Source organism: Sceloporus undulatus, chromosome 6 (assembly GCF_019175285.1).
Source record: "Sceloporus undulatus isolate JIND9_A2432 ecotype Alabama chromosome 6, SceUnd_v1.1, whole genome shotgun sequence".
NCBI lineage: Eukaryota > Metazoa > Chordata > Lepidosauria > Squamata > Phrynosomatidae > Sceloporus > Sceloporus undulatus.
The window spans coordinates 84315344-84329045 of NC_056527.1; the positions used below are offsets into that span (position 1 = coordinate 84315344).

General features: G+C 41.0%; 1 protein-coding gene across 2 annotated transcripts in view; it reads right to left on the minus strand.

Moving 5' to 3' along the window:
• MYO1D (myosin ID) overlaps nucleotides 1-13630 on the minus strand; it is a 172988-nt gene extending 159358 nt beyond the window's left edge. For both annotated transcript variants that reach the window (XM_042476429.1, XM_042476430.1), the window contains exon 1: nucleotides 13485-13630. In XM_042476429.1, coding sequence (XP_042332363.1) covers nucleotides 13485-13579 — 95 coding nt within the window. In that variant the 5' untranslated portion in view covers nucleotides 13580-13630. The remainder of the gene's footprint in view (nucleotides 1-13484) is intronic.
• Nucleotides 13631-13702: the final 72 nt, after the last annotated feature.

The following is a 13702-nucleotide window of genomic DNA, read 5'->3' on the forward strand; positions in this document are numbered from 1 at the left end:
TAAGCCTCTGGGCACAAAATATAAGCAATCTGCAAAGCCTTAAAAGGGCTTCGTCTCTGCCTTAAAACCCATCCGCTCAGACTTATTCATAAACATTCCAAAGACCTGAGTAGCTGCAAAACCAGACATTTTCAGTGTTGGCATTTCATCCTCCCCCAGGATTGGATTTCCCCTCTCTCTCTCTCAGCAAAACTACTTTCCTGTGCCTCAGGCAGGTGTACAATCATCCAGATCAGAGAATTTTCTGTGCACTGCTGGGCACTGGTTTTCAGCTGTGTTATGGTGCCTACGGATTAAAAAGAACATAAAACTGGAGACCATTTGGTGTAGTTTTGAAGGACTGGTAAAATAATTAAAATGTTCAACTCTATAATGAGAGGTGAAGATTTCAGTTAAACTCCAAGCCAGAGACCAACAGAACAGATCCTAATTTGTACCAGGAATAACTAAAATTGAGCTGTTGGATGGAAAACCAGGAGCAAGCAACAATTAAGAACACATCTCTAAGCATGTACTGACTGTATTTCTTTCACTGCTGATTAATGAAAGGATATTCTGCTGTACTATCTGGGAGAAGTTAGCATGTTTTCATACAGCAGGCTTAGAAGAGGAGCTTCTATGTCAGGGGTGAGAAATACAAGCTTTCCCACCATGCCACAGGTGTTCCTACAAACTTCTTGAAACATCCATCACTATGAGTTATACTGGCTAGACTTGATGGAGAGCCACAGTTTTGCACCCCTGTTCTTCATGGAGAAGATCCCTAACATGACTCATTTTACAAATTGCAAAAGAGAGAGCACCTCATTTGAATAGGCGTTTTCCCCCCAGATCATACGCTATGATAAATAGGCCACTGACTACATAAAGTCACATTGCAGCAAGTCAGATTTCAAAGTCAGAAGAGGGCAAGTGTTGGCATTCAGGTAGTCACATCAGTCCCCCTAGGGCCATCATAGCAAACCTATGCAATGGCATGTGAAGCCATTTTTGAGATTATGTGGAGGGTCGGAAGAGGAGGAATGGGCATGTGCTTGTTCCTCCTCTTCCCCCACCACTCTCCCGGGCCTTCAACTGTCTCCGGGGAAGTCTTGCCCCCCAGAAGGTAGAAGTCCCACCTGTGAGTCAGTTCAGCAGTGGGGCAACAAAAGTCCCAAGCAATAGAAAGGTTGTTCATCCCCCCCCCCCCCCGCAATAAGTCCCCATAAGTCTTACCCCCAGCACTGGGTGACACCCGGTGCAGGAACACATTTGAGTTTTGGCATTCAGTCTCTAAAAGGTTTGCCACCACTGCCCTAGGGCCTTAGAAAGCTACATCCCTACTGCCCTGAAAAAATGGGGAAATTTTCCCCAATGTTTACTAACACCCTCTGGGACTCAAGGGTCAATTCTGTCACATTTTTTGCCCTTTCTGGGCAATTTTAGAGGTAATAAAGCCCTTTCTGCAACATGAAGCAGCCCAGATGTTTACTTCTGGTTTGCTTCTCCTTTAAAAAGGGTACATGCAGCCTTCCCCATCCCCAAAATACAAGATTCAATCTTTTTTATATACACAGACATCTACAATTTGAAAACGGAGTCTCTTAATATATGTCCTTCGCTGTCCTACGGTCCCAGTTGGGGGAAGCAGAATATATTTGTAAGCAGCTTCACACATGAGCTGTAGAAACAATACATTTATGGCATTTCTGCCACAAGCTACTTGTGTCAATTGCTCGATTGATAGCTCCACTGCTCATCAGTTTCATGTTAACTATTTGGAATCTATAGAGGATTACAGTGAATGGATGGCTGAGAGTAAAACACTGCTGCCAGAGAATACATGCACTTCGAGACTACAATTAAAGGGAAGGGGGGAGTATCAGACAGTTATGAATCTAATTTAAATATCAGGAAACTGCTGAATAAAAAGTTGGGCAATGCATTAAATCTTTGGAATTGCTTTTTAAAAAACAGAATCATCATCATTAAAATCGTATCACATAGTAAAGCTTGAAACACCAAGAAATATTTGCTGGATACTGTTTGCCCCAGACAGCACATTTGCAAAGCTACAGTGGGTTATTAGGTATTTCCTCCTTCTCGGCTGGCACTGGACAATCTATAATCATAATAAAGAAAGGGTTGAAAAGAACAAGTTGCCTTTGTAGTTCTCTGGAGGAAACAAGCAGCCAACAGCAAGCAGTAAAAATAGCTGCAAACTTAGAGCTCTCCAGCCAACCAATTTCAGTAATCCTAAGGAATTAACCCTAATTTTAAAAAAGAGAAAGAAAACAGCCAAACTTCAGTGAGTACCCAAGTAATATCTGCATGTTTCTGAAAGTTACAACTATAATCAATTCAAACATTGTGGCCATACACACACACACACACACACACACACACACACTTTCCCCTGGCAATCCTACCTTCTCATCACTGCCTATTTAATCCTACAATAAAATAACCACCCAAAGCTAAACTAATGTTTACTGAAGAGTTGAAAGTTGCTATACTAAAAAAAAGTTTGCATGCGTCAAAATTTTTCCTGTTCACTAAGTGGCAGAGAAAACACTTGACCAATCAACTTGTTCTGTAGACAGAAATTCCCTTGCTACTCATTTATCCTACCTATCATTTATCAAGATCTGCATGTTTTCCTACTAAACAGATGTGGGAGGACGAGGTTTCACGTACAGTAGTTGCCATTCTGCTCAGTGGAGCAAGTCTTATTTAGCCTGTGGTTCTTCTTGCCAGCATAAACATGAGCTGTTCATAGTTTGATGGCAGGGGCACTATTATTGGTAAGGGCATTATGGAGGAGGTACCAGAAAAATGCTGAAGCTAAAACTAGGCATCAAGTACATTTTTGTAAGATTTAAACACACATAAATGGGCAACTGAAAAATGTTTATAGGTCTGCAAAGATTTGGCTGCAAACATCCACAGTAAATGTGAGATTAGATAGGAAGAGAACACTGGGACAACCTTATATTATTTTAGTTCTATACCTGGCTGGATGAAATAGAGTCATCTGCACACTACAGCATTAGACATAATCCAGTAGGGAGAGTTGCATTAGCTCTACAGAAATAATCCAGGTTAACACCAGTTTAACTGCCATGCCTCAATACAATGGAATTCTGGGAATTGTAGTATGGCTAAAGCTAGTGTTTAGCTGACAGGGTTTAGACTGTAAGTAATTGTTAAACTCATTAGTCTAGTTAACGGATTAATGACTTGTAAGTAGGCAAAAAAGCTGGATGACTTTGATCCAGCCATCTGGGACCTTGCCAGGTCATGACTGAGACTATGAGGCGTAAACTGCTGAACTGGCTCTTGCCTTTCCATACTACAATCCAAATGAAGTCAAGCAAGGAGTGCGAGGGAAACAACTATTTCTGCATGCTGGGTTTTTAATACAGTTCCCACCTGCAGTTAGGTTATAAATAATTCTTTGACAACAGGTGTTCTTTTAATTTGTTAGCAACAAAACTTGGGCACTAGAGACAGGGGCTATCAAGAACCCACCAAGCAGCAACTCGTGATGAGTTCTCCTTCTACAGAGCATAGTCTTGTTAGTCTGTACTAAGAAAATGAGCAGGTCTCTCTGGGAACTGCAAAAAAGAAGAGCAGCAAATTCCCTTAGACATGTCTAGTGGAGGCATCCCAACAGCACATCTAAAATCTTTAATTGTCTTTTGGTTTTCATGTTAAAATGAAACAGAGTCAGTTTCCAAGGTTGGATAAGGTCTGTTTTCTGAGCTTCACAACTCTATCTATAAAATAAGAAGCAATGTTCTCGGGCTATTGAAAAACAAGTAAGAATTATAAAACAGTGATGGGACAGGCCCACTGCTTTAATGTCTTGCTTATGCTGCTATTGCTGTAAGGTTGTTAAGGACATCCGACAGGCTAAGGTTGATAACAGAATGCAAGGTTGGATGCTGGTCTAACCAAACAGCTCTCTGCTGACATTTTCTTAAAGCTCCTTGAGTTCTCGTTGTGCAGTAGAAACTTTCAGGAAGGTAATGTTATATAATACTATCAGAGGACTCCACTATTATAGTGATCCCACATGGCAAAGCACAACAAATACAAGTTAGTATTTATTGTTGGGTCTTTCTGAGTCCTCTTAGCTCATATTGCTTAAAGACTGCAAACCAGTGATCCCTGGTAACTAGAATGTCTGAACTCCTTAACTGGTTATCAGGAGATAATTAACAAACAGTGTAAGTCTGTAAACTCCGTAGCCCAAAACAACGGAGTTCTCTCTGCCTTTGGGTGCCTCAGCCTTAAATATTACCTCTTTAGCGCTTGTTCACAGTTCCACAGAAGTGGGCTGTTTTCATGTATAGCAGAAGCTGCAGAAGACAACCAAGTTCAGCAAGGTGGTGCCACATTAGCCAAGAGTGTATACTTCCGCGAGGGCTGGGCACATATTCCATTTGCACACCTTTAAGGTTAAGTCCACTGGGCCTCAGTACCAGCAGACTCTGAAACCAGTCTTATGACATAAAAACAGTGATTTCATATTGCATTCCAGGTTTTATTGAATTTATTGAAAGCTTATCGCTGGTACCACAATAAGGTCAATCTCCCAAGAGAAAATTTATCCAACACTACTTAACCTCCCCTTCACTGTGGAATTGTATTTGTAGGATGAGCTTCTAGTTCAAACAGGGAAATGATGATGCCATGAACTGACACATAGCCCACATGGACTGACTGCAAGCCAAAACATGCCTAAAAATACAGGAGCTCCACTGATGACCAATCATTGTGTAAAAGGTTACTAGAATGTACAAAGTCTCCACGCTGTTGTCTAAGAAAACATCTATCTACAAGAGGAAAGAGGGATGTGGTGCCTGGAGCCAAATACTCCTAATACCATCGGCCCTCCATATCCATGCATTCAAGCATCCACAGATTGAAATATATATATATTCCAAAAAGGAAACTTTGCCATTTTACATAAGGGGCACCATTGCATTTAATGGGATTTGAACATTCACATATTTTGGTATCCATGGGGGGGGGGTGTCCTGGAACTAAACCCCAGCAGATACCAAGGGTCCAATGTACTTTCTAAAGCAATGGAAGGCATGCAGTAGGTTTCTAATGTTAAAGGATGAAATGCAAACCCTGAAGGACTAGTCCTATATGCTTCTATTTTGATGCAAGACCCATAAAATTTGAAGACGTTGATCCTATACTCATTTAACATTGTAGCTCAGGTCTTTAGTGATACTCAGCCAGGTATCTAGGGTTGAACAATGGACAGACTACAAGTTTGACAGTATGAGGCAAAATCTCACAGTAAACGCTTATCTATTTTATCCCACCTTTCTCCCAACAGGAGATCCAAGGCAGCAATATAAATTACTGGTATAATACCTTCAAGGTATTATAATACCTTAAAGTATGTTTACTGAATCCAAGGGATTACTTATGCCTCTCTATGTTGAACTCCTCCACCGGTCATTCCATGTGTACTCAAACTCACCTTACACACACAATCATTTCATGACTACTCAGTCTCCGGGTGTCAGTTCTGTACAATACTGCTTCATGACGGCAGATCAAATAAAACAGTTGTGAACAGAATTTATATATTTAAACAATGCAAATACATACTAGTCCAAAATAGCTTCTGCTACTTTATTCCAATCTTCAAGTGTGATGTAAGAACACAAAGTGTCCCTGTCAGACCTGTGCCATCATCATTATGACGCATAAGTAACTTTACACACACAGCACGCTCTCAGGATACACTGCTTGCTTTTAAACGATTTAATCCTGAATTTAAACAAGAATGGAATTCAAAACTTGTTGTAAAGATAACATTCCTGCTGACACTCCCTTCCCTATAAAATGTCATTAACTGATCTTGCCAGCCTGAAATCAATTGATAAAACATCTACAGTAACATAAGTGGCTTACAATCATGAAATTTTATCTCTATCGCATGATGCAGGGTTTAGATTGGAAGAAAGCGCTACAAATTCAACAGGTTAAGCCTTTCTACTATGGAAATACAGTGGGGAAAGTGACAGATGCTGACATTCTGTCTGTCAGTCTTTCTGTCAATTGTATGTAGTCCCAACCTCTGTTTTGCAGCTACGTATTAAAACAAAGTGCTCCAAATTGGGGTACAATTTCATCTGACTTGATTCCAGTTCCTCCCAGTGTGGTGAGATGTATTGTATTTTCATTAAATTAAAAGAAGGCTGAATTAAATACTGATGAAATACGGAGTCAGATTGTCTAAGTCTTCTGGACTCTCAATGTTCAAACACAAAAACACTTTGTAGATTCTGGTCCATACAAACTCCCATCCACTGTTGTCACAACAAGTTCAGATATAGGTAAGCCCAGCACTCCTAGGAATATGAATGTTTAGTTTACCCAGGTAAGACTTGTTTTCACACTCTTACTTCTTCTTCTAGCACACTTTCCACGTATTGCAGGCAAACTGATTTTAGAAAGTCTCCCTGCCCTAGTTTGCTCATACTTTTGCAAAGGAAGTAATATGTTTGGAATTACAGGGGTTACAGAGACATTCTTGTGGTGAGTTTGGCTTTTTACTGGCAATAATAATCTGAATTCCCTCCCTGCTATAGAAATCTCCTTCCTTACCAGCACAAAACAGTTTTCAGAAAATTTAACAGCTACTGTTCCAAGAGTACGTTTATGGCCAGTTTAAGAGAACATTAGCACCACACATAAACCTCTCTTCTAACGTTTTAGCTGGTAACCAAAAGTGGCGTTCATTTCATAGACATATATTTAGAAACAAGCTGAAGGAAAATATTTTTGTCTAAAACTATGCAGAAAACAGAGGACACTATAGTCACCCATCCAGACTCACTTATTCTGTTAGGACCTCAACAAAATTACAGTCACAACATTTTTAATTTAATTTTTAAATTGTAATTTCAGCACAATGTATAGCAAGGCCCTCATCCCAAAACAAATTATTTAAAAAGTTAAAGGTACAAACATTTGGGCCTTGTTCCAGTCATAACTGACTGGTAATCTACTTTTCCCAACTTTTATTTATGTATTAATATTATTCTCAACAACTGGCATCCACAGGGTTCTTCCCCCAGAGAACAGAAGGGGAAAACTGCTGTCTCTGATCTTCCGGGTGCCATGTCAGCCCTCAGTTCATGGGACTGGCAAAATTATTGGGACTAATGATGACACGTATAGAACTAGTACCTTGGGTCAGGTTTCACCTGAGGAAGCTACAGTAGTTCCTTTTGCTCTTTGGCTCAGTGTTAACAGAATCATAATTACAGTGTGCCTGCATCATACACAGGTGAGCTTTACGCATCTTTCAGCATACGCTGAAAGCCACATGGGAAGGAAGGGACGGTGCATCCCATTGGGAGTAATAGGGCGGGCACCCATGGTGCGCATGCACTGCTGCATGCATGAGCCCCATTCATTTAAATGGGGCTCGAGCATGCAAGGAATTTGTTTTATGCAGGAGAGTCCAGAACGGATCTCCCGCATAAAGCAAGGGCGCACTGTATACAAAATCACCAAATATGGGTAGGTTTGTGCCAATTGTGCACGATGCAGGGTTCAGCTTTTCCTAATATACACTACCATACTCAAGCCAACTTAGCCCATTGATCCTATACTGTTTCATTCCACCTTTATTCATTTGGGGCATATTTATTTTATTTTGAGATGAGGAGGTCAGCTCTCTCCCAAGTGCTGCATGCTACACCAGAGAACTGGACCGACTGGGGACAGCCCTACTAGCAGTTTTCCTTTTCCTTTATGACTCACACACAAGAACTGAATGTTGACTTTTGCAGTGTTTAACACCCTCCAAGGAAACCCTCGTCTTGAGGCATCAAAGAACTCACTCCACAAACGTAATTTGTTCTGATAGCAGCAAGACAACCTTTACTTTTTCAAAACCACCTCCCACACCCAGAAACTCAAACCTTACTTTTCTCACCCAAATATACATTCTCAAAAGGTTCCAAGAAGCCCACCACATAAAGGTGTGCTCTTCTCAGTTAACACTATTTTAAAAGACTTCAGGAAAAGAGTAAACCCAAGAAACCAACAGATCACCATTCACATAAGGCATGTGAACTGAAACCTCATATCCATGAGAAAACAGATGCCTTTAAGCAATAGTGTCCACACTATATTCTCAGGAATTCTGCAGGAACTGAATTTCCCAGAAACCTACAAATGTGCATGGTCAAAGTCTGCTCACTACTATCAATCTTACTTTACTTGCAACGCTGAATAAGAAATGGGGGTTACAGTTGTTATTTACTACAGTCATATGAGCTTAAAAGCATCTGAAGATGCAGAAATTAAGAAGATTAAGCTTTTCTTAACATGGAAATATGTGATGGCACAACCCACCGCCATTGAGATGTCAGTTTATGGAAACAATACAGAGCAAGATGAAAATGAATAAAAACCTAACATTTGAAGGCATATTAATCTCCTTAGACAGTTTAGGTTCCATCATAGGACCACAGTTTTCAAGTCATCCGAGTAACAGTTCTGTTTTATTCTGTACAAGTTTAACCTCATCCTGGATACTGTTTATGGTTCTAGGCACTGTGTTTTAAGAATTATATAGACAAGCTGGAATAAGCTCTGAAGGGCAACCAAGATGATCAGCTGTACAGAAAACAAGCTCCGTGAAGAAGGTCTGAAGGAACTTAGGATGTTTAGTCCACAGGTGAGGAGACTGAAATTAGCAGGATAACACATTCAAATAGTTGAACATTGTCTCGTATCAGAAGCCAACTACTTCCTCTGTGCTCCAGAAACCACAATCATATCAAAGTAACTAGTTACAGGAAATTAGATTTGGGTGGAGCATTATGAGAAAATTGTTAATGGCAAGACCAATTTGAGAATTGAAAGAACGTACAAAGAATTACCTCTCGTGAGCTGGAGATCTTCAAGAAGAGATTCAACAGCCAGCAGTTAGTTGATGCACTAGCTTTTGAATCTGATTTGAGCAGCAGATAGGATTTAGCAGCTACAAAGCCCTTTCCATTGTTTACACAATTTGCATCTTTTTCAATCCTACTTCATTCTATCCCATTCCCACAACTGTATAAATATCCTTAAGATCACTCTCTACTGCATCTGAAGAAGTGGACTGATATCCATGAAAGCCCATGCAAACATAAAAATCAGCTAGTCTTAAAGGAGCTGCTAGATATTCTTTTTCTCCCCTTCCCTTTCTCCTTTTTACCCTCCAGTTCTATTATTTTATGATTCCTACATAAACTCCTATGCAGGTATTGGTCTTGCCAGACTTCTTTGGCATCAGAGACAAAATTTCTCCGGCCAACTTCAAATGGTTCTCTAGGACTGCATCAATACTGCAGAACGAATGCATTTGACACCACTTCAACTGCCAAAGCAAAACGCACTGAAATTCTGGGTTTTGTAGTTCTATGAGATATTGAGGCTTCTCTGTCAGAAACCTCCAGTTCCACAATAAACTACAAACTGCAGGATAGCATAAAATGGTGCCATGACAGTCAAAGCAGTGTCAAACTTCATTAATTCTGTAGTGTTGCAGCAGTTTCAGCTACAGAAGAGTTGTCACTATTCTAGTCATTCTAAAAACAATCTGTGGACAAAAAAAGAAGATAGAGATAACAATTATTCTTGTCATAAGCAACGGAGTATCCAAAGCCATTAAATAGGAAGCAACAGGAAAAAGTCCCACAGATTCCATTCATTAGTTTATGCCTTCCATAACAAAGCTGCACAATGCATCCCACCAGATGAATTAGAGTAAAATCTTAAGCAAATTAGTCTGAAAATAAACTGTAATGAAATCAATGGAACCAAGTTTCAAACAGATGCATTCATGATTGGTGTCTTCATTTACTTGAAGCATAAACTCCATAAACCCAGAAATAATCAAGTGTGCCAAATATAGTGACATGCCCTCTGTAGACAAGGACCACAAATACGCCCAAACAAGTAAGAGTCGTATGTAACCACAAATCCAGTAGGAATAAACACTGACCAATTACTTCTGCAAAAGTAATTTTAAAAAACCAAACAAAACTAGTTTTGTTACAGGAGTTTAATGCCTTTGAGATGTTTTAATCAGATCTGTGGGTGTTGCCACTGTGGAAGAAGATGAGGGAGGAGCAGGATGTTGGACCAGACATTTTGCTAGGAAGTAGAAGTCTAGTCAGATGTCCCATTCTTAAACTATTCTAGAGTGTTACCAGTTAGTAAACCCTGATGGGTCTGGAGGAAAATTTTCAACCCTGAGACCTTCAATGGACTATATAAACACTATATATAGTGTCCCAAAAATTTCAAGTAGCCAAAAATCCACTTCTGATTTTGAAAATCAATGTAACCTATTTAAAAAGTAAACAGCCACTCTCCTGATTTCCTGAGAGACAATTCATTCTTGAAAAGGGAGAAGCTGGGAAAAGGGTTGGGTACTGCATGAAGTCCCAGGTCTGCTCTCTGCTTTCCTCTGGTTTAGATCAAGGATGGGGAACCACATTCAAGGTGAGGACCAAATTCAGTGTTAGAGAAGTTTGCTGGGATCGTACTCCAGTGGTGAGTGGGGCCAAAGGCAAAATGGTGGTATTAAAAATGCCAGTATATTTTAACTGAGAGTTAATAAATAAGCTTTAAGGGATTTTTTTCAGAATGAGTGGGAAAGCCAATAAAAAAGCAGCAGAAAAGATCATATTATAGAGAAGGGGTCTAGGTTGCCTGATAGACAATATCTCCATGTATGAGCCCTACGATAATCCAGAGAGGTCCTTCTCTCAGTCCCACCACCATTGCAAACATGGATGGTGAGGATGCAACATTTGGTCTTCTTGGTGGCTGCTCCCAGGGAGCCCAGAATAGCCCTTCCTTTTTTCCCCCCATTGGCAGGCTAAAACCTTTTATTTCAACAGGCATTTAAAAACAAAGGTTCTTAAAGAACTGGCTAAAGGGTGCTGTTTTAGGCTGAACTTTTTTTTAATGCTTATCTTTTGAAACTGCATTTTATTCTTTTAACCTGAGGTCTGATTTTTTTTAACACTGTGAACTCTTTAATTCTATGTTAATGTTCACTTTTTGTATGTATTTCACTGTATTGGTTTAAATGCATTTTGCATGTTTTTAAATTGTATTGGGCGATTTTTTAATTGTAAGCTGTTCTGAATTGAAATTTTGGTGAGGAAGTAGGATACAAATAAATGCAATCATCATGAAGGGGTATGATCCTGCGGGGGAACCCGGAACCCAGGATTGCCAGATTTCTCCACCCTACCTTTAGACAAATTCATGGTGGAGAAGTATCTCATCAGCGGCTAACCATTTTAAGTCAAATGGGATTTTTCTGTACAGAGGCAGTATACCGCTGAACACCAATCTGTATAGAACAAGAGAAGTAGGAAGACCGCATCCAAGAACTGGATAAATTCTTGGTGCAGAAGTCTGTAAAGAGCCATGAAACACAACTGTTGAAAATGAAACTTTCCCATTTAAAGGCAGTCCGCTTAGAATATTGGATGCAGGGCAAGATGGATTTAGTTCCATGGCTAAGAGACAAGTAGGCATCAGAACTCCCACATTCCTTCACCTTTGCAGTTAATTCACTGGGTAGATTTAGGTCTAAAAGACACTGCAGAAATAATTCAATATGAGACCATTTTTGAGGTGCTAGGGAATTCTGGGAATTGTAATTTATTGTGGTATCCGATCTCTCTGACAGAGAAGTCTAAACATCTCACAAAATCAGTTCCCAGAATTTCCTAGCATGGAGCCAGGGCATTTAAAGCAGTCTCAAGCTGAATTATTTCTGCAGTGTGTTTTGTACCCAAGGAAAGCTATTCTCTTTACAGTCCTCTCTTCCTCTCATCACCACCAATTCATAATACACAGGATAATAACACAAAGTCACCCCACAGGGTTGTTGTAAAGCAGTCTCCCTCAGGATGCCACTTTCCAGATTACATATATTTTACATTTTACAAGGCACCCCACTCCCTTGTGTTGATCTATGCCTTAATAAGCATTCATTCATTCATTCATTCACCTTCCAGATGTGCTAGACTACAACAATATACTGGCCCAGGGTGATGGGAGTTGCAGTCCAATATATCTGGGGGACGCTAGCCTGATGGAGGCTATTATGCAGGTGAAGTGCTTGGAACATAAGCACTGAATAGGTGACTGACACAGCTCCTTCCACAATGCCTCCCTCCTTGATGTCCTTCTGTATCATGGCTTTTTAGATCACTTTACATTTCTACTTTTATGGGAGGGAAATCTGTATAATTTTTAATCTGTATTGTTTTCGATATGTCGTTAGCTGCCTTGAGTCCCACTGTGGGGAGGAAGCTGGGATATAAATGAATATAATAATAATAACAATACAGCAATAATAATAATAATAGTGTTGTTGTTATTATTATTATCGTAATAGTAGGAAAGCCAACATGGTGAAGTGGTTTGAGCTTCATCTACATCACACTTTCTTAGCCTCAGAGGATGGCAGGGGTCAACCCCCCGCTCACCCAGGAAACATATGAAGAACACCCTATGACTCTGGAAACGAGGGTTGGAATCCCAGCTCAGCCATAAAACCCACTTGGGTGGCAAGTCACACTCTCTCAGCCTCACAGGATGCCAAGGGCAAACTTTCCCCTCTGAAGAAACTTGTCAAGAAAACTCTATGACTCTGGAGACCAGGGTTTGAATCCCAGCTTAGCGATGGAAACCAATGGGGTGACTTAATCAAGTCACACTCTCTCAGCCTCAGAGGATGGCACCCAGTTCAGCCATGGAAACCCAATGGGGTGACTGACTTTGGTCAAGTCACACTGTCTCATCCTCAGGGGTTGTCAAGGGCAAAAGCCCCCCTCTGAAGAAACTTGCCAAGAAAAACAATAACAATAGTATTTTTATTGTTAGTGTAGTGGTCCCCAAGCTGTGCCCTTTAAAGGAATTTTGGACTTCAGCTCCCAGAATCCCACACTATTGGCCAACATGGCTGAGGCTTCAGGAAGCTGAAGTCCACAATCTCAGCCTCAGAGGAATGGCAAGGGCAAAGGTCCCTCTATTAATTTACAGGAGGAGATAAAACTTCTGTAGTATCTCCTTCCAAAAGAGCAGTGGTCCCCAAACTGTGCCCTTTAAGAGATGTTAGACTTCAGCTCCCAGAAGCCTCAGCCATGTTGGCCAATAGCCTGGGATTCTGGGACCTGAAGTCCTCAAACTGTGCCCTTTAATAGACTTTGGACTTCAGCTCCCAGCATCCCAGGTCATTGGCCAACATGGCTGAGGCTTCTGGGAGTTGAAGTCCAAAAACTCTTAAAGGGCACAGCTTAGGACCACTGCAATAGGGAGAATCAGCCAGCCACGCCCACAAAGGGAAAGAAACCAGGTAGACCTTGGCTCTCCATCCCTGAGATAAAGCGAGGTCCATGAGAGGGAAGCTCAGCACCTGCCGCCTCCGCCCAGTCCTTTACCTGAGCCTCAGGTTGGCCATGAACTCAGGCATCGAGACGGAGTCGAGGAGGACGAAGTCCGCCTTGCCGAACTCCAGGCTCTCCTGCTCGGCCATGCTGAAGAAGAGACCCGCAACAGGCGCAACCCCGTCCGATCACCAAGACCAGCAAAGACCAAATGACCAAGTAAGCCGGTCTATCTGAGGAGGGAGGGGACTAGGGGGCGGGGCTCCCGTACA